This window comes from Stegastes partitus, unplaced genomic scaffold (assembly GCF_000690725.1).
Source record: "Stegastes partitus isolate 25-593 unplaced genomic scaffold, Stegastes_partitus-1.0.2 Scaffold1416, whole genome shotgun sequence".
NCBI classification, from domain to species: Eukaryota; Metazoa; Chordata; class Actinopteri; family Pomacentridae; genus Stegastes; species Stegastes partitus.
The window spans coordinates 49,143-71,101 of record NW_007579147.1 but is presented as its reverse complement, the minus strand read 5'-3'; the positions used below and the strand labels follow the sequence as shown (position 1 = coordinate 71,101).

The following is a 21,959-nucleotide window of genomic DNA, read 5'->3' as shown; positions in this document are numbered from 1 at the left end:
CTCTGAGGTCAGTGTCCAGCTATGCCTGTGTGCTGAGGCACTTGGGATAATTACTTCTGTAAATAAATCTGCTCTCTATAGTCTTGAGGTTTTATGACTGTGACATTCTGCACCCGAAGTGTCTGGTTAATATGCGATTACAGTTTTTTTTTTTTTCCAATTCTCTGATAATTGTCTCTTCAGCTTGTCAGTCTGCGTTGGCAGCGATTGAAGCGCTGCAGTGGCTGCGAAAACCTTTAGAAAGCGAAACTATATTCCTCAAGGCTTTGGGTTTGAGAGTAATTGGTAGAATTAATATTTTCAAAGGACAGCTTTAAAGGTCACAGCAATATGACCTGAGAGATGCTTGGCTGAAGTTACCTCTCACAGTATTCTCCTCTCCAGTCAAGCGGTTACCAATCAATAGAATCAATATGTTGTGTTTTTTTAAAAATAGATCCTTCGCAGTCTTTTTGCGTTCACGCTCAGGCACACATGGAAAATAGATGTACTCTCACACGTATCATCAATTAGGCTAGCTCTGACAGTTAAACCCAAGATTAGTTTAAAAAAAAAAAGACAAACGGCTCAGTATTGTGAGAGAACACATCAGTAGTGCACATTATCCCTCCGCCCGTTTCTTCAATCCTTCTCATCTTTCTCCTTCATTTGTCTCCTGTCTCTCCCTGTCATTACTGACAGGGTTCAAAGCCCTCCACGTGAAGACTGCAGCACCAAGAACTGTTTCCCACCAGAGCATCTCGCGCAGAAGAGCCCAAAACATGCATAAATTGCTTTAATTAGCACGTCTATTATTAGATAGCATTTTCAAATGCTATGCTGTTGGATGGAATTCACAGATGAACATGTAATAGAGCAAAAGTGCGACTGCAGTAATAATATTAATGCTGCTGCATTATTTTTGCTTGATGCAATGTTGTTCTCCAGCTTGCCGACATGTGCTTGATGTGCTTTTTACAAAGTCTCATCTCAGCAGATAATATCTAGATAGTTGTTTATATCTAAACAGTTTATTTGACAGAGGATCTCTTAAATGTGCAGATTTTCTTCAATAAAGATTTAGTTAGCGTCCTTTTACTGAGATACATTTGAATATTGTCTTGGAAGAAGAGCTAAGAGGAGCTTCTCATCAGGCTGGATATTTTCCGAAGCACATGGAGCCAAGCCACTGCGTGCTAATAACACATGAGTTCGATTTTAAGGTTTTATGCCGTTTACTTGAAATTCCAAATCAGTTCAGACAGCTTTGATCAGAACATCTAAACCAGTTCTTCACTTGGCTCGACTGATGAAGAGGGCCGGGCGATCAGTCGGCCGGTGCGAGCGCAGCGCCCTCCGGACTGACCTTGTTATTAGAAGGAGAGGACCATACCGAACGTTACCTTCATTAACCAGAGGCTGATGGTGGAATGTAGTCTCTCGAAGCATGTTGAGCATTTTGACATTCACTCTCATTAGCTGGTGGGAGACGCATAGCCCAGAGATGTTGATCCAGACTGATGCCCGGCGTCTTGTCAGTCCAGAAATTTCAATTGTGTGACAGACATTTTACTTGGATACAGCGACTAAGAGCATGTGACAACACTTTTGATCAGGATAGGCTGTCATCTATTTCTTACTTACCCCCCACAGTCATCAAGAATCTGTAAATTTTTCAGGAGTGTGTGTAAATACAACTGAAGCTTCTATGGTAAGAAAGAATGGGAGGGAAAAAAAAGAATATTGGAGATGATCTTTAACGTCTTACATTTCATTTTCTCTCCTGCTGTGCTGTGCTATAGTGTAGCCGAAGGCGTTCTTTTGAAAGTTCTTATAACTGGGTCTTGCGGAGTGTCATGATGGCCAATGGAATCCCGTTGCATTTGAAAAAAAGCCTCAGGTTAATGAGATAGGAAGAAAGAAGCGGAGCGTGGACAGGGATGGTGTGGAGGTCCTATGAAGCGGGAAAGCTCTGTGACATCTGCAGGCTTCGGTCGCTGCGTTGGGAAATACGGTGATGAAGTTGTGTTTCAAAATTTGTATGAACGCAGATTAAAGGAAACTTCAGATAGTCATTAATTTCACAGACACTGTGTTCCCACTTGCTGGTGATTTTGTACAATACAATGAAAGCTAAAGGAGCAAATTTGAGGTTTTAAACCAGCCAACAAAAGTACCTGCAGCGGTTTGCTCACTTTAAACAGCTGCTCCATTGTAACAGGGAAGATTGGTATCACTTGTAGACTACAGCCAGATTTTTTTTCAACCGTTTTGGAAACGAGAACGGTTTCTTTCATCTATTTCTTCTCCCACAAATCAATTGCAATTATTGTCAGTTAAATGCTTAATAGAGATTTTTTTTTTCCTCTTTCCAACAACCAGATCATTACAAGTTTTCAAATTGCGCTGCATTGTGCGATTAATGCAATATAACAACACACACAAAGAAACCGTTTACCTCAGAAACACCTCGCAATGCTCACTAGAGCATGAACAAGCCTTTTGAACCCATACTCGCAAACTGAGTCCACACACAGCATAGGAAAGCACACAAAAAGCTGGGTTTTAGCCGTGTACCTCCCGTCAACAACAAACCACAGAGCCTGTGCCAACATGTGTGATGAACAGAACCGCCAAAGCAGCCAAATAAAAAGCTGTTCACACAGATAAATTCTCAAATTACCACCGCGTGAGCATTTTTTAATCACTTTCTGAAAATCTGTCGGAAAAGCTTCTCAAAGGGTTAGCGTTTTATTTTTTTCATAGTTGGAAAAAAAAAAAAGGAAAAAAAAAAAAGGATTGAAGTCATACATGTTTCAATCCTTCATGGCTAAAACAATGTGAAAGGCAATATGTCAAGAACACAGAATGATGTATGTGCAGTGGAAGTGACTGACACGAGCAGGTTGGTTGTAAAAGAAAAAAAAAAGAGGTCAAGATATTATAGAGTTCCAGAAGCTGATTCTCCTCCTCGCTGAACTCTGACTTCTTGGTTTTTGTCCGCTGCGATGCTTTATTGCCTCTTATATAACGCTGCTTCAAGCACAGACTGTAGCAGTTAAACAACACACTGCATTTATACATGAAACTCTTGGCTTCATATTAGTTTAGTGATTTGTATTCATGTCATCAATTTGGGACCTTAGTGGTAGACCATGAACAACACTCCCATTTGTTTATTTTTGATCAGAATCAGATTTTCTTTAAGAAAATAAAACTTTTTTTTTTTTTTTTAGTTTTAGCAAACACTGATTCCAGTTGATTAAATCTACATTTTTCATATCAGGTCCTCCAGGGTCTAATATTTAAAATGAGGGCTGCTGTGTTTTTATGGAGATAATAATACAGCACCAGCAGCAGCAGCAGCAGCAGAAGCAGCAGCTGTGTTTTGATAAGACTTACATTTGGTTCCTTTAATGCTGCCAGTGAATCACACACTCATAGCCGTTTGTGAACCAGAAACACTGCTGCCTTAAGATTTAAAACAGTTGAACTGAGAAACAACAACTACTTTCTAAGCACTGCCAGGTCAGTGTGTTCATTTGTGCAACATAACTCAGCCTCTGGTTTAAACGTTCCATTAGTTTGATCGGTTGCGAAAGAAACAAGGCGAGTTTGAGGAAGCAGATGCATCGCAGATCAGATCCGTCAAACTGTGTCAGACGCGGACAGACAGGAATTTGTTTATGCATTCGCAAATATTACTCATCCAGCATTAAATATTCGCGCACAGATGTTACGAAGTAGCACTTCTAAGTCCAACAGGTGTCAGGCAGCTCGGATGGCAGGATGTTCGCATCACCAGAGGGTGTGATGTGCTTTGGAATCTGAATTTTGGATCTGAAAGAAGAACCTGTTCTTACTGCCTTAACCCTCTGAACCCCAAACAGTTTCTGGCCATTTTAATTTATTTTCTTTTACTCCTGTCACAGTTTTATTCACTGTGAGCTCATTTTTCACTGCAACATAAAGCCTTGCACCTCTGTGAAGCAGGAGAGAGCTCAGAAATGGCTTCAATCCTAAAAAAGAACATTGATTGTACATGTTGGATTTTTTAAACTGGTTCTATTCTTGTTCAGATCTTTGCAAACACAGCCTGCAGTTCATCTCAGTTCGGCCAAAAAAAGTTGCTGAATTTTTGCTGCAAGACTCTTAGTCACAGCTGAACTACCAACAGCTACACAGATGCACAGAGAAGCATTGGTAACACTTTATAATAACTATCCGTTATAACTAGTTAATAGATCATTTGTAAACTGTTAACTAGTGAGTTATTAACCATTTGTTAAGTGTTTGTTAATAGTTTGTTGATGATTTATAATGATGCCTTATAGATAGTTAATAAACCATTTATAAACTGTTAGTTAATGAGTTATAAATGACTTGTTAACTGTATATTAATGATTTACAGCCATACCTTATAAACCAGTCATAGATCATGAACAAGCCATTAGTGAATTACTTGCTAATGACTTGTTAAATATCAGTTAATAGTGTATATATGTTATTGGGACGTTATTCTAAAGTTGCAACTCTTCCTCATTTATTAACTGCTGGGAAATGAGGAATAGTTGCAACTTCAGAATAACGTCTCAATAACATATATAAGATAACATCATATTAACAAACACTTAACAAGTGGTTAATAACTCACTAGTTAACAGTTTACAAATGATCTATTAACTAGCTATAACGGATAGTTATTATAAAGTGTTACCAAAGCATTTATTTATTTATTTATTTTTTTACAATATCTATTTATTTCAAATGATTTATTTTGGCGAATTTTCAAAAGAGCTATAGGATAACTGTGATGAAATAGCACGCTTTTAAGCTTCGTTTTTTAGGTTAAGAGCTGTCACAAAGTCAAATATCTGATTCTGTTTTTACACTTTCTAGATCTTGTCAATGATCAAATCATTTCTGCAATTTTTTAGAAAAACAAACTCGCCTATCAAACCCACCAGTGGGTTTTTAGGGTTCAAAGGGTTAACCAGGGATTTATTTTGTTTCAATATTTCATGAAATATGCATGCTCTGTCAGTGTGTTAATTTGTGAGCTTTAGAGACGCTGGTAGGTGGATTTTGTTATTTTCGGTCAAAGCCACGGCGGCTGTTTCATCTTTCAGCTGTAAATATAAGCTCTGCTGGTTCTAGCAGACAGACATGAGGGCAGTATTGATCTTTTTCTCTAATCCTTGGCAGGAAAGCAAAAACAGCATATTTCCTAAAATGGCCAACTCTTCATTTATAGGTAGGTATAAATGTAATTAAACTTTATGGGTGTTAACACTTTGCTTATTGCGGATATTTCCTTCCCACAATTGGACTCATTGCCGAGCTAAGTGACACCCTTCTTTTTTTTTTTTAACATGCAGGTTACTGATGGTGCCAGAAAAATTTGAATCTACAGCACTGAACAAGGTTCTTAATAATTTCTTTGAGAACTATTAAACTAATCCGATGATTGCTTGAAGTGTCCCTGCAATCTAAAGACATTCACATCTGTGGCCACTCATTCTGCCTCTTCACCACGGAGACGGGTAATCGAGAGCTGCAAGAGGGGCGCTGAGGCAAACGCAAACTTGTTTGGGAAACTGTGCCATTATTGCATGGGCATTAACGGTACATGCATGTGTCTGCACGTGCACATGCGTGAAATGGGGACTTTGCTAACCGGAATGAGTCCCGTTGGAGGGCTTCGGTTTTGTTGATGAGCTCGGTGCTCAGGGCAAAGTCTGGCTCCCCTCACAGTGTGACAGCGAGTTCACATCTGGGCTGCCGCTACCAGGGGCGCAATTAAGATCAAAAATAAATGTAGGTCACGCAGACATGCGCTTGTGACATGCAATGACACAGCATGACGCTAATGTACTAATAAAGTATCAATCCGGTCAGTTTAGCAGAACATGTTTGAATAATATTTTTAGAACTTACGAGCCTCAAAGGGGTCGACGGGAGCGCGATAACTTACAGATGGTCAACCACGCGTTATGCGCTCAATTTAACTGATTGTGCTAAGACCGTGGAGGACATTGTATCTATAGCCGATGAAAAGATAAGGCGTACGCTTACACTACGATTAACTGATATTTAAGTACAAAATACAACAGAACACATAATATTAACCCTAAGTGGATTTTTTCCCCCTTCTTTAATAATAACAAACTACCTCTGTGCCAATTCCGCGTCTGCTCTATTCATGGGAAGTTGGACTCTCAAGCTCTGCCTGAGTGATAATCAATGGCCTATTCAGCCACTTTACTTTCCACTGAACATTTAATGGAGTGAGAATAAGCCTCTCAGACGGGCTGCTGGCCTTTCCAGGCAAGTTGTGCTCTGGAGGTGTTTCTCATCACAAATACAGGAGGTAAGCTCCCGACTATCATCCATCCCAGCTTGTTTGTTCGCTGTATTGAGGCAAAAAAAAAAAAAAACAAGCTATACATGCTGACAATATTTGACACAATCGGGGATTAGCGGTAAACAGCATTAGCATAGCTGGGAATACGCCATGCATGCTTAACCGGCGATGCAGGTGAATGTCATGTGTGCACGGTTCAAATCGAAACACGTCGAGGAGCGGATGCAACCAAATATAATTAGAGTCTTGCAAACTGCAGGAATATTAGATGAGGGGTGCAGTTTGTTTGGCCCCTCTGTGTGTGTCATAGACAGCCTGATGGATTTATCCTCCACTTAAAGTGTCCTGGTGACCTAGTTGGCTCAGATGTTTATCGTGCACCAGTAATGTTCTGGTTGGAGAATCCCCTCAGGACTTCATTGCTTGTTACCTTCCCAGTGAGCATTTAACAGATGGTAACCCACTGGTTTTTTTTTTAATCATGATATTATGGCACTGTGTTAAAAAAAAAATCTCTTAAAAATGTCTGCCAAAACTTCAAAAAACAAATGAATGAATGTATTTTTTTGCACGCATTCTCACTGAAGAGTTTCAATCCACCAAATATTGTCTGTAATTAATCCTAAATATAATCAGAAATTGACAAATAAATCAATGATAAAATTATGTGCAGGGCTCCATCTTGTGCAATCAATTCCAAAGCCTGTGGTTAAGCTTGTAAGCGTATTCCTCGTGCTTACATTTTCACTCAGCTCATATCTCGCCCCGAACATCTGTGCTGCAGTTGGGAAGTGTTATCACGTCCGTGACCTTGACTCTCCTCCCTTCAGACCGCCTCATTGTGCATTGTGTTGTGGGAAAGGTGGCAAAAACCGAAAAGAAAGTAGTAACACCCGATTCCTCAGTATTGTAGTTTTTCATAACTTCGCCGCGATCGAAACCACATGTACGATTGAAAATCACAAGTTTTGAGCCCGGCGTGAGACAGAGAGAGCGGTCGTAGACACCTTGTCCTGGCCACACACAGGCACTGAAACGCACTCGCATTCCTTCCCCCACATTCTTGAGTGAATGACAGTGTTCAACTGTTCCGCTTAATTGTAGTTTATACAGCCTGAGAAAGAATGTCTGGCATTTATTGGTTCTCTGTTTTATTTTGCAAATGAACGAGTGTGTGTTTGGAAGACGTGTCTCTAAGGGATGAGCAACACAAGTGGTCCACGCTTTGGGAGATTTGCTTTCTTGTTGAGAGCTGAGAGAATCAATGCCGTTCACGTATGAAAAACATGAAGCTATGGCGAGGAGATGGTTCGCTTGTAGGAAAAATTGGACACAAGGAGAAACACTGAAGAAAAAAATATGAAATTATTGGTGGGTTTGAGTGCTGGAGCGTCTAAGCTAAGCTAACTTCTCCATGTTGCATCTTTAATGAGTGGTGTATGGATCTTGTCATGTGACTTTTGGCAAGAAAGTAAACAAGCCTGCTTCCAAAAAAGCATTTCTTTGATGCAGAAGTATAAAAGGTTATCTGTTTACCAGGGTTTAAACTCACATGATGTGTTTCCATCTCCTCAGTAAAACCGCTGCTCCTATCAGATCTCTGCCGCTAAACAATAGCACGTCTATTCTCAACCTTTTGAAAAGCCTCAGAACAGCGTCTCCTTTTCAATTGTGGTTTGGCACAACTCCCCATCCCTTCAAGTTATTAAAGACAAGCCAGATAATGTGAATATCCACAGCTGACATTCAGACTGATTAGCAGTTAAAGCTAACAGAGGGTCATCCGCTCGTCATTTTGAGTTAATTATGAGGAAATTAATTGTGAGCGAGCACGGGGACGGCTTTTAAAACAGCCGGTACTTTGAGCGCGACTTCGTCTTTTGTGTGCGTGTAACCTTTTATTGCAGAGTCTTTACAGTTTTATGAAACGGATCCCTGGTCTCTCTTAAAACCCCCTTTTTTGATAGGAAGCTGGATCCGCATTAGTCAGAACTTGGCCTTACAAGAGAGGATTTGTTGGATGTTTTGCGGATATTTTGGTATAATCAGATGTGCTTAAAATACCAAAGGTGGTGCAGTGATGCACAGCAGGCACTCGCGGAATAATTCAATTTCAGTTTAGGTCAGTTTTATTTATACCCTGCCAAATCGCACATAACACAAGTCGTCTCGGGGCACTTTACATAGTCAGGTTAAGATCTCACTATAATATAAAGAGAAACTCAACAATTCCCTCTTGAGGAAGCATTTGGCGACAGTGAGAAGGGGAAAAAAATCCCTTTTAATAGCAAGAAACCTCTGGTTGAACCAGACTCGGTGCGTGTGGCTGTCTACCTCAACCAGGGAGGAAAGATGAGCATTGAAAGAACAACAAACACTGGGCAGGTTGGAAGGGCCACAGATGAGAAACATGCAGCACCAGAGCCACAGATACCTGCAGGAAGACACAAGGACAGAGTGGAACAAACACAAACTCTGGGAGAGAGAAGGCACAAAGCTAATGGCATGCAGGATTTGCATATGAAGGTATGGAGAGTTAAAGAGAAAAGAGGTGCTCAGTGTATCGCGGCTGTTGCCTCAAGCTGAGTCTATAGGAGCACAACTAAGGGACGGGTCACGTGATCCGACAGTAACTATAGGTTTTATCAGAAAGGAAGGTTTAAAGCCTGATCTGAAAAGTGTCCAACCCAACGTAACCTAAACAGGAAGGATCGGTTTTGAGTTAAGTCTGAGTGTTCTGTTTGAATAATATAGTGGTATGACGTCTTGGTCGTTATTGGCTTTGTAGGTTAGAAGAAGGATTTTAAATTCTATTCTGGATTTTACAGGAAGCACGTGAAGAAACGCTAATATGGGAGTAATAGGATCTCTTTTACTGGTTTCTGCCACAACTCTCCATAACATTGTGGATCAGTTATTTGTAGTTCCTGAAACTACAACAGCCCAGTGTTACAAATGCATAGACTGTTTTTGTTTAGCATCACTTTGAAGCATCATTTTGCTAATATTGACAATGTTGCACAGGTGAAAGGAGGCTGTCCTACAGACTTGTTTTATGTGTGAGTTCCTGGTTTAAAAATAACTTCAATGTTCAGGAGGTCAAAGCAATGCCATCAGTAAGTATAAACTACTCAATACTGTCGTGTGTTTCTGAGATTTAAAATACAAAATACAAGAATATAAACTTCAACTATGTCAGAGTTTAATTTAAGACATGCTTGAAGTTTGACTAATTAATTTTCCTAACAGTATTGTCTTAGATAAGCATGTATAAAGAGAAAAGCATCAGTTCTGGCTGAAGTTAGTTAATTAGCATCTGCCTGATAAACATAAACCAGCCTCGTGTGTTCCAGTTTCTGTTATAAAATGTTGTGATCATTGGTGTCAATTACAGCACTCGGGTCCAGCAGGACCAACATATAGACAGGCTCACAGAAGATCGTAGGTGACTCTCAGCAGCGCTGTTTGTGAACCCATCTGTCGTTAAGCTACAACACCTGGATCAGGAAGAGGCTTTTTTTAAATAGACGTTTAATTACAGTGACCTTTCAAACCTTGTGCTACGTAGCCTGTTAATAAAGATAGACTGATTACAGCTAACGTGGAGGTGTTAATTAAGGGTAAAGCATCCTTGAGCAGGCACGGATTCTAACAGAGTGATCTGTACAAGAGAAAGTACTTCTGTCTGAACGCGTATCAGATGCTCTGCTTGACGTTACATCCGTGACAGTTTTGGGAAAGTTGTGATGATTTTTTTTTCCTGTAATAGTTACAATTTTATTTGGAAAGAGGATCAAGAGAGTGATGACTCTGTCGGCATGGCTACAATGCTATTAATGATGAATAATATGCCATTCTGGCATCATGGAGGGCTCCTTTTTTCCCATTTTATTACACTATTTTTCCTGACTCTGTGATATTCTTTTTGAATTAATGGGATGTCACCTCCTTTCCAGCGACGGTGACATTTATTTTAGTCTTTCAGCATCAGAAAGCGAGGGTCCGCTTGGATCCCGGTGACATTGATTTTGTCATCGGCGTGTGCGTGCGAGGCTCTGCGAGGACGTTCTTTTGTGGCCACATGACAGCTTTGCTGCAAGGGCACCGACTGTGCAGCTCTGCGGCACATAGATGCACATCCACTGCGCATGCATGGAACACGCTGTCCAGACCAGAAAGTCGTATAATAAGAACTACATGTTTGTGGCGTGCGCAGCTGTCTGTGTGCGCGTCTGCAAGGGAAGTATAAACAAGCCCTTAAAGTGCACATTTGAGAATTGTATCCAGGAGCCGGTCTCCTCTGATTCATTGTCTTGTTTTCCGGAGGGGCAAAAACACTCAGGGTTGTACTGAGGGAGGCTGCAGCACTGTCAACATAATACCTGACTTGTGTTGGAGTACAGTCGAGGTAGCTGCTCTTCTTCTTAACAACAGAATCATTTCCTTATATTATCATTATCAGATAGACTGTGTGCACTATACATCACCCACTTGCCACAGTAATGCTTTGATGCTACGATTTCAGTGTCACAGAGTCCGACAGCTGTCTGGGCTGTGAAGTGTATTTTAGGGTGACAGCGCTCATTTCTTATTCAGTCATTCTGTAATTTATATATTTGTTTAAACCGACACACGCATTTCACATCAGGCCAAAGGTGAAGAAGTGTCGTCATCATGTGACGCTTTCTGGCTGGTCAAAGAACAAACTTTTTTTTTCATTTGTGAGCCCGAACCGAAAACTGAATTTAGTTCAGATGTTGTTTTTTTTTTCCCCGCCTGGAGTGTTCTTTGATACCGTGGCGGCAATTTGTGTCTCTTTGTAACTTGTCATGGCTGTCTGTCAAAAGCTCTTCTAGCCTTCAAATCTCCCTTGTTTCATTTTCCTCTCTTGATATTTGCCCCGGACACTTGTCTGTTCAAACATGTGGTGTCATTTGACATACAAGAGCGGTGCTATGAACTGAGAAGCTTCTGGAAATCTCTGTCTCGCCATTAAAAGTCTGGACTTTGATCCGCCATGTAGCCCATGGGTCACAAAAAAAAAGAAGAACTAAATGACTTTTGCAGAGTGAAACAAAGGGCTTGTTTTAACAAGACATAGCTGTTCCATTTATTACAAACTCTTAAGCCTCCCCACAAAATCTGGCTTCCTTTATTAGCCGCTTCTTGTTCCTGCTCCTCCGAAATGGAATTGGCACTCAAGCGCAGGTAATCCCACAGTATCACAGGTGGAGATTTACCACCACTCTTGGTGTCAGAATCAGAAAAGCAAGCTGATTGTGTCATACAGCTGTCGGCAGCACCGAAGGGTGACGCTAAGTCTGCTGCATTCTACATGAATGAACGTCGCCCGCTGCTTTTATTTGATACTCGCTTGTTTGCAAACCTCAGAGACAATTTCTCTTTTAGACTTTTTGAGTTTGAGTGTGAATCAAAGTTGAAAACTGTAACCCAAGTCTCCAAGTAATGGCTCAAAAATGTGTGCCAGCGTGTGCGTCAAGCCGGGTGACCTCAGCATCGCGGGGCAATTTGATTGTGATATTTGATATTGTCTCTGAATTTGTCTTTGGTTCGAATCCAAACAGTCATAGTAGCCTCCTTTCATGCGCGCTAAATACCGTACATATAGTTTTGTACTGTAAATAAGACCGGGGTGGGCCGACCCAGGACCACCAACATTGCGTTAAATTACATTCACATTGTGTTATTACAATCTCAGTGCTCATGATTTGTTATTTTAACCCCCCTCTGCCCCCCACATCTTCCCTCTTCATCACCACCTCTTTTCCTCCTAAAATTTATCCCTTCTTGCCTTCTTTTCTGCTTTACATTTCCACAATTTGAATAAGATGCAAAACTCCTAGCTTGTTATCCCGATGTTTTTTTTTTCTCTTCTCTGCACGTTTTATTTGATTCTCCAGACGGAAGCACAGTTATGGAGAAAATAGACTCACCTCTTTTCTTACTGTCTGAGACAAAACAACACAGACATCTTCACAAGACAATAGGACCGCCTCAGGGATGACTGACTGAGGAAGGAAAAAAAACAACAACAAAACAACATATTTGTAGGTGCGCAGGTGCTACAAATGACCTTTGGTGTGTATGTATGTACTCCATTGTGCACCTGTGTGCATGTTTTTGCATACTGATTTAATGCTGGCTGCTGGCCCTTTGCAGATAAAGCCTGGTCTTTTGGGGGCCCACTTGTGGCGGGCTGATATTGCCTTTCAGTAATGCCAGGGAGCTTAGGGAGTTACATGGACCCTTAGGCATCAGCCCAACACAATTAAGAACAAGGAAAGAGGTATGTGTGCCGTAAACAGGGACTGAAGGCCACAGCGGCTGTTTGTATTGTTTTGATACCGTTTTAAGCATCTCGACAGTGTGTAAAATTGCACTTAAATTAAATATTTACAATTTTTGCCTCCGGTTATATGCGTGGTATTGGCTTCTTTTTCTTTCATTTGCTTTGTGTGGCGACATGTCGGGTTTTTCTTTATGTAGCTTGAGATTACTCTCTGTCCTTTTTTTTTTCTGAATGATTCTGAACTCCTTTCGGCATAAAATGTGACAGTAATTCTTTGCTCATTCAGGAGACATTCTTTTGTGCTTCATTTCTGGGGGCACACTAATTAGTGTTAGTGCATTTGCAAACCTGCCCACGTGCTGTTACCTTCTCAGGCTGTGCTGTTGAAGAATCACTTACCAGATTTACTTTGCATATCGCACAGATAGAAGTGCCTGTTGGTCAGCTAATGCACAATCTTGATGCAGATACCTATGGTGCCCAATGGATGAAAACTCAACTTTACTGTTTAATCTATGGTGTATCTAGTAGTTAAACATATGAGCATCTACCTTTAAAACTGACGACATTCCCATTAGCCACTGTTGTACTTCCTGTTTTGTGATTGTTGCCAAACCTTATATGCTTTACACCTTCATCATTGTCAGCATAATAATATTATCATAAAAACACTGCTACAGATTCACAGAGATATTAGCATTGCTGCAGAATCATATTTGGTTTAATTCGCCTCCATTGTTCCGGGCTGGAAGCTGAAATCTAAGAACCAAAAAAAAAAAAAAAGAAAGAAAACCTGGCTGAATCCAAAACCATCTGCATGACTAAAGAGGGATAAGTGCTTTTTTTTTCCTTTTTGTTATCTGTGTGAACTTTTTAAATGGTCTCTTGGTGGTGTGCGTACATCCCAAACTGTTGCCTGACAGAATGATTTTCGATTTGGTCACAACCAGTCCAGTGCTTTTGTCACAGACCTCCAGGTGCACATAAAGGCTCTGCTAGTATTCTTGTTAAATGAAAAAAAAAAAAAAAGAAGAACTCATGCAGGGCTGCTGAATGTTTCTGAGCAGCATTTTTACATGAGTAATTACCTGGCTTTTGTAGAAATTAACTTTTTTTTTTTGTCAAATTTGTCAAATTCTGCATACATTAGCATATAGCCATTTAGCCGGTTCAGACACTTGACAGCACAGGCAGGTGAAAAGGAGACAAAAGAAGCCAATGGCATAAAGGAATTAATAATAATAATAAAAAAAGGAGTAAGATTCAGGCAGTGGAAGGGCTTATCTCAGCAGCCCACATCCATTTAATCAGACTGCCATCCATAGAATGTGAACCTTTTTTTTTTTTTGCAAAGTACGCAAATGTCAGCATGTCTTTCAGTTTTTAATGATCAGCTTGCATACTTACCATACACCTATTGTTCCTGACTTTTTGTCTAAGGTAGGGGGGCTGCGCGCTGCCTCAAATTTCATCATTTCGAGCATTTAGAGAGGACAGTAAATGCAGATTTGTGAAGACGCAAAATCCAGTGGATCAGATTCTCACCCGTTTCACGACGTGTGAGGTGCTATCTATCTGGGTAAACACTTGTCTGTGTGGGATTTATTGGTTGCAGCGGGAGTGTAGGAGCTCATCACTTTCTAGCACGGTGGTGATTATCTGCTTTACAGGGCCATTGGCACATTAAAGTGAGACCTGCCGAAGGCTGTGCAAGCGAACCTACTGTTTGCAGCAGCATGAAAGAACAGAAAAAGTGTTCCCACAGCAATAAAACAGGTAAACAGTGGTCGCATTGCAGATATTAATGCCACGTTTTCTTCCTCTGTTCCATCTTCTATAGCGATGTTTGCAATCTAGCACACTTACTTAATGCTCTAAAATAATGGCACCTGTAGCTGTTTTTTCAGAGTCCAACCTTGATTGACAAAAACACTGCAGGAAAAAGGGAGAGAAAATGGTTTTAGGTGGACTATTGTGCATGCTTGTCTGTGTTGGGGGGGTTGCAGAGAGATGAATGGAATGTAAGATGTACTGCACAGAGGCATTGGAGTTGTGTACCTGGATCTCATTAAGGAGGTTTGCTTTGTCCTCTGCCTCACTAGGAGTCATTCTTGCACAGTTTTCTTTGAGAGGAGCAGCGTGATTGACATCTCAGCAGTGTATCAGGGATTAGAGGTGATTTTGTGGTTGTTAGCGCGGCTATGGCTGTGGAGGTATTGATTCGCATTTTCTATAACGGCTTCAGAGGCTGTGGTCCAGTTGGCTTCAAATAGTGAACGCGTAGCATAAATACATGTACACAGAAATGCACACACACAACTGGATGCGCACACACACTAGCTGGGGGAGAGAGTGAGGGGTCGTGTTGACGATCCAGAACAGGAAGCTATACTTGTGGAGTGAATGTTGTATCGAGCATGTTTGTTTCCCTGGTTGTTCGTTTAGTGTACTTTGAATACAGAACCACAGTTGGGGATTTTGTACCGTTAGCTGGAGGACCAGAAGTTTCAATACATTTAAAACTATTAAATATTCAAATCAGTGAAAATGAACACAAACATCTCCAGCACTGTGTCGGTGGAAGCACAGATAATGCTATAATCCCATTATAATTCAGCCTCAAAGCTGTTCTCAGAAGCTTTATATAATTATGTCTTTGCAAATACATTTTTTTGAAGGCTAGACATGTTTTGAAAGATATTACTTCCTGAGGATTTCTCATGTCAGCATTGTTTTTTTTAATTTACAGTGCCTCGTGGGGTTCCAACTGCCGAAACAAAAGCTAAACATTTTATGAGGGACACGTGTTTGTGTGGTAATTATATTGTCAAACTGGATGATTGTTAATACGAGGCACTTGCACAGCGGTAATAATGTGCCATGTCTAATTCCTTTAGAGCTGCAGCTTTTTTTTTTCTATTAGTACTCTTCATTGCGTGGAAGGATTATTTGATACATTTCACTGTCGCTTGTTGTTGTGCACTAAAATATGCAACAATTACACAGCTAATTTGGCAATTAAGTATGTCACCTTTTCCCCTTTAGGGTCACGTCTTCGCCAGGAAGACTTCCCTCCCCGCATCGTGGAGCACCCCTCTGACCTCATTGTGTCCAAAGGGGAACCAGCCACTCTCAACTGCAAGGCAGAGGGCCGTCCAGCTCCCACGGTGGAATGGTACAAAGATGGGGAGCGCGTGGAGACGGACCGTGACAACCCCCGCTCCCACCGTATGCTGCTGCCCAGTGGGTCCCTCTTCTTCCTGCGCATCGTCCACGGACGGCGGAGCAAACCGGACGACGGCAGCTACGTGTGCGTGGCCCGAAACTACCTGGGCCAGGCCATCAGTCACAATGCGTCCCTGGAAGTAGCCAGTAAGTTCTGTCAGTGTTTGAATGTTTGTCATGTTGCTAATTTGAATAAGAGGGATGTGGCAAACAAGGGTGTGTTCATCATCAAAAGCACGCAAAATATGAATGTCAACAGCGAAACAGAGCAAAAGATTGAACCAGATCTGTAAACATTTGGCTAAGAATTACTTAGAAGTTCTATCTGATACCCAGCTCTAATACCTACGCCACCAGATAATAATCATCTAAGCTTTGGAAAACATTTTAATTAAATTTCCCAATCACCTGATGTGTTGGAGGATTTTCAGGGATTTTAATATCAATCTTCAAAGAAAGTATTTTATTTTTTTTTAGAAAATTAGCTTCAGATTTGCTCAGTATAACCTTTAGATAATCTCCTGCATATGCATTGAAGCAAAAATAACTTTCATTTTCATTAAGATATAACTCAATCTTTGTGATATTTACTTTGCGTTGATGTTCTTTTTGCACTTTCAACTCAACCAATTGTGCTGAAGTAATTATACGTGATAAAATTTCCCTACTTTCGTTCCAATACGGGTCGATTTTATGGTTGAGAAACAGGTGGAAATCCACTGTCAGACACGCAGCAGCTGTGTGTCTGCTTTAGTCCCACAGGTTTAAACAAGGGCTGAGTGTGTTCCTAACAGGTGACGGTCTCAACTCGCTGAATCGCAGCCTTTGCGAGTGTCAAGTGTGGGGTGTTGCCGGCTAAACAGCCTTTCACTGCAGTTTGTCTCGGGCAGGAATCCATCAGGTTGCATGCAGCCACCAAATGTATGTGTGTATATGTTAGCCGGAGCGTTGGAATGAAGCGAGGAGGGCAAGGAGCAGAAGGTCAGCAGGCCTCATGACCATCAGAATGAGTGCAGATGGTCCGACAGTCCCCGCGGGGAGCAGCTTTAGCAAATCCAAAAACACCGGGATGGGCCTGAATAATAACACGAATGTGCCGAAAGAAGGATGTGTTGGTGACAAGGGTTAACAACCACAGCCATGCCCTCAGACACTGCGCAGCTCCTCATCCTTTACTGTCGATCCCCTGCTCCGTTGAGCTGCGTCAGCATGCGGTGCTCTACCCCGGCTCGATCTCCTGGGCAGACATCAAGGTTTTAGTATAATAATACCCCCGCAGTATCCGTTTCACCTTTTGAATTATAATGAAAGAGATGGTCAAATGGTATCATGGTAATGCTAGATCAGCGCTCCTACCCCAGAGTTGCTGAGCCCCTCGAGGGGGAGAGTTTATTACTCGAAGTTCACTAAATTTACTGCCAGGTTTTAAGGTCGAGGGGGAACACAGAGAGGACTTGTTGAAGCTGCCTGGATGAATTATGCCTCCCTACTTCATCCTTCGGAGGTCACACGGATTCATGGGTCACCCTGGGGCTAGATGGTAAAACAGAATCCCCTATGGCAAATGCTGCTGAGTTAAGGAGTTTAGGAGAGAACTGAGGAGCTGAGGAGTGTTAAAAGGAGGACTGACCTTATTCTGTCGGCGCATGTGTCAAATAATTTGTTTAGTCTTGTTAATGTGATAGTAATTTTTGCTTAGAGCTTGCTTCGACTAAGAGGTGGCTTGGTTTTGAGCTCTGATTACTCCTTTTTTTTGTGACATAGAGCCTCAGCTCTTGCCCTGGCTGCTTTTGTTTGTTTGTCTGTCAGCAGGATTGTGTAGAAACTAAAGAGCTGAATTTCATGGATCTTGGTGGAGAGGAGGAGCATAACAAAGGAAGAACCAATTAACGTTTGGTGCAGATTCAGATCAAAGACAGGGCATTGGCCTTGGCGAAGGACTGCGTTCGCCGAGTTTATTATATGTGTCACTCCGAAATCAGACAGGCACACTGTGTGATGATGCTCTAATAACAGGGAAGAATCCGGGATGGCAATCATTTTCCAGTATGGAGTTCTCTGAAGTGAGACCAAACAGCCATGCAATTATATTAATGTCGTGTGCTGAATATATATCACAATAGGCGCATAATGAGTACATTAATATTGCTCTTTTATAAATGCATCGCAAAGGGCTGTCGTGTGCATCTTAAATTATGAGGCCTTTATTTCTTTTGATGCTAACACGGTCTTCCAAATACAGTACATTGAGACTGATTGCATTAAAATAACTCTACAGTAACAGAGTACCAGAGTTTTCTGTTCTTCCACAATTAATGCCGTTTGAATCCCCACTATAAGTGTTATTATGTGTATTTCTTTAGTTTTAACCATCGTAGCAGCAGAGGTGGTAATGCTGCTTTGTCACCGGTCCACCGCTTTCGTCCACACTGACACATCACAACAACCCATGAGATTTTGTATGAACAATAAAGGTTCTAGTTCTAATAACTTTAGTGATCCCCATACTTTCTCTATAGCACCACCATGAGATTGATTGAAGTGTCTTTTTAACTATCGATGTCCCTTCCAGAATGGATCGTAGCCGTTGTAACTGGTATCCCTTTAATTTCCTTCTAGTTCTAGTGCTAACATGCTAAATAAAATGGTGACCACTGAAAACATTACTCCTCCACATACACATGTATGTGTGGGTGCTAGAAACAAGATGTACAGATAAAAAAAGGTCAAATCAACATTTCCTATTTCAGTACAGTAGACATTGTGAACCAATTATGATCCAGAATGATATTAATTGGGGGTCAACTGAAATCCATCTATCCATCCATCCATTATCTATACACCGCTTAATCCTCACTAGGGTCGTAGGGGGCTGGAGTCTATCCCAGCTGTCTCAGGGTGAAGGCAGGGGACACCTATGGACAATTTAGAATCACCAATTAACCTCAACATGTTTTTGGACCTTGTGGGAGGACGCCGGAGAACCCGGAGAGAACCCACGCTGCACGGGGAGAACATGCAAACTCCACTCAGAAAGATGCCAGGTGTCCTAACTGGGACGCGAACCGGTGACCTTGTAGCTGCAAGGCAATGGTGGTAACCACCGCTCCACTTTGCAGAACAGACATGTTTTTATTTTTATTTATTTTTAATTAATTTTTTTAGGACCAATACCAATATCAATGATTAGGATTCATGTAGACTGGTTACCAATATTTGAAACTCATGTACATTTTGTGGTAAAAAATTAAAATCTTGGTCTCAAAATTTAAAATGAAACAAAGTTCAACACAAAATGTATCGTTTTTACTGAAATATTTCCATTGATTCAACACGTGTCCTTCAATTCAGTGTTGATTGGCTCATTCGTGTCGTGTAGCCAATCAGATCGTGCTGTGGGCGGGACGTTGTCAAGAGCACAGACTGGTAATTGCAGACAGAGAGGAAGCTGCATCAGAGTTCAAGATACACATTTTGAAATCACTTTATTTTACTTTGAATTGGTTCAAAACATATCTAAATGATCAGAAAATGCTGAATATCAGCTCTGATCCATTTTTCTGATAATTCCCAGTGATAATTACTTTTAAATATGTTGTACTCTTTTTTAATTCTTCAAAAACAAAAGTACAACCTCTAATATTATAGGACAGTATGGGATATGCTGAGCTTATTTAACAAAAAATATACTCATTAAATATTTGCACAGTGTACAACATTTGCAGTGCAGTGAAGATATAATAGCATGATTTTAGTGAATGAACATGCTTTGCTTTGCACCTGTCACTTGTAATGAACATTAAAAAGTCACAGTTAATTTACATGATTGGTTGTCATCAGCCAATGGACTCGGCTGCCCAGGAAGGGGAAATACTGCAGCAGGGTGACAAGAATCCCACAGAGAATTAGTCATTTGAGCTCTCATGGACAAAGCAAATGTGAAAGCTACAGTGGAAAATTAATTACCTATAAAAGCCTCAACTCAATTCGAAATGAATTTACCGTATTATAACTCTCCCCACCGCTGCTGCCGCGATTTAACCGAAATAAAGGAGGAATGATGAAAAGTGGGGAGGCAGCTGACAAAAGACAGTGTCGGAGGCTGACAAATGTAAAGCGATGGGAGCAGGAAAGGAGTGACAGAGACAGACGGCGAGAGAAGACAGAGAGGGAGAAGTATCTGTCCTTCAAGGCACAGGAGTGAAACTTGTTCGCAGAAAATCGAGGTGACGTTTGTGGAGACAGTGACAGATGTAGTATGTGCTGGTGCCTGAAGCGTGACCACGGGGTTAAAATACTGTGTAAGCACACACAACATGCACGCAGACACATGTGCACACACACACTTACCAACGCACACACACACACAAATAGAGTAGTTGTGCCTTTTCTGGAAGTGAAAGAGATGAAATGCGGGAGGAAAAAAAAAAAAATCGAGAGATATAACTTAGTTCCTATCCAATAAATGTCACAGGAGACACTCAGCATATTTTTTTTCTGCCTGTAGGGACCCTAGAGGACCCTGGGAAATGAACATATGTCCTATTGACCTCAGCCCCTTGATTCAATCATGGAGCGCTTTATTGAGGTGAAGGCAAAGTCACAGCCTGTGTACGCTAAAGGTTATTGGCTAGTCCAACTGTTTTTAGGTGCAGTAAGAGAGGGGAATAAATGTTATTCTTAAACTAATTGGACATTGCCATTTGCTGGAGAAAAGTGAGGCTCGTGGCAGGGCTGAAGGTTAAAGCACAACATTGCAGTGATGAAGTAATGAGCCGCAGAGTAAAGACGACCGTATAGCCTCGCTGCTCCACGTGCATTTGAAAGTATGCAGGGAGAAGCGCAAACGATTTCTCTGTTTGTGTATTTAGTTAGTGTACAGGCATGTGATTATAATACAAGATGGATACATTATTCATTTTTATCAGCAGATGTGCTTTGGATCCAGACTCTGCCTAACAGATGGTACAAACTTGGTATCTTTACTTCATGATTTTATTGTATTTTGAACTCAGTAGCTTTGTCTTTTTTTTTTTTCCAAACACACTTTGGACCAGCTGTGTTTTCCACCAACTTTATTTTTTATCATGTGAACCAAGTGAGCTTTTTAAATATAATTTGTCAATATATATACCCCATACCAAGTCCATATGGATCTGCTCCTATTGTGTACACAACAAAAAGAAAAATACTGCACTATGGCTCTATTGCACTCTCTTATTGTTCAAATCTATAGATCTATTTCCATTATTTATTTCTACCCTTGCCACTGACAGCTGTATAGTTTCATATAGACTCCATCCATCCATTCATTACCTATAAACCCCTTAATCCTCACTAGGGTTGCAGGGGAGCTGGAGCCTATCCCAGCTGACTCAGGGCGAAAGCAGGGGACACCCTGGACAGGTCACCAGTCTATCACAGGGCTACACTTAGAGACAGACAACCAAGCTACGGACAATTTAGAATCACCAATTAACCTCAACATGTTTTTGGACTGTGTGGGAGGAAGCTGGAGAACCTGGAGTGAACCCACGCTGCACGGGGAGAACATGCTAACGTCATCCTAACTGGGACACGAACCAGATCTTCTAGCTGTGAGGTGACAGTGCTAACCACCGAGCCACCGTGCAGCCCTCATGTAGACTCAATTAGAATAAAATATGCAGCTCAATCTACATATACACACTGTATAGAGTTTTTGCATCAATCCGGTACCAGTGCTGCCCAGATACGAGGTAAATAATAACGATAAGGATACAAATAAAGCATCTATGTAGGTACGTCTCAAATACACTTCAGATTTACAGGAAATTATCTCAGGTAGCAAACATATGTTTATTTAAACTCTTAATTTGGTTCAATTCTGATCAGAATACAGTATTAAAACGTATTCCTACAACAGATGTGTATTAAAAACTTCCTTTTTTTTTCTAATTGAGACCGTCTTTAAGACTTCTTCGGTAAATAGACAACTCAGTCATTACACATTACTGATGTTTAAAATATTCTCCATGGTCTAGCTGAATAAAAATGTTGTGGGATTTTCAGTAAAATGGCCATAGAGAGAAAACCACAAAC

General features: G+C 41.1%; 1 protein-coding gene across 1 annotated transcript in view; it reads left to right on the top strand.

The window, feature by feature from the left end:
* Nucleotides 1-21,959, top strand: part of LOC103370383 (roundabout homolog 1-like) — a gene marked incomplete at its 3' end in the record, with an annotated part of 75,801 nt that overhangs the window by 5,058 nt on the left and 48,784 nt on the right. Inside the window, exon 2 of the mRNA XM_008299413.1 lies at nucleotides 15,699-16,025. Within this exon, the coding sequence (XP_008297635.1) occupies nucleotides 15,699-16,025 (327 nt within the window). The remainder of the gene's footprint in view (nucleotides 1-15,698; nucleotides 16,026-21,959) is intronic.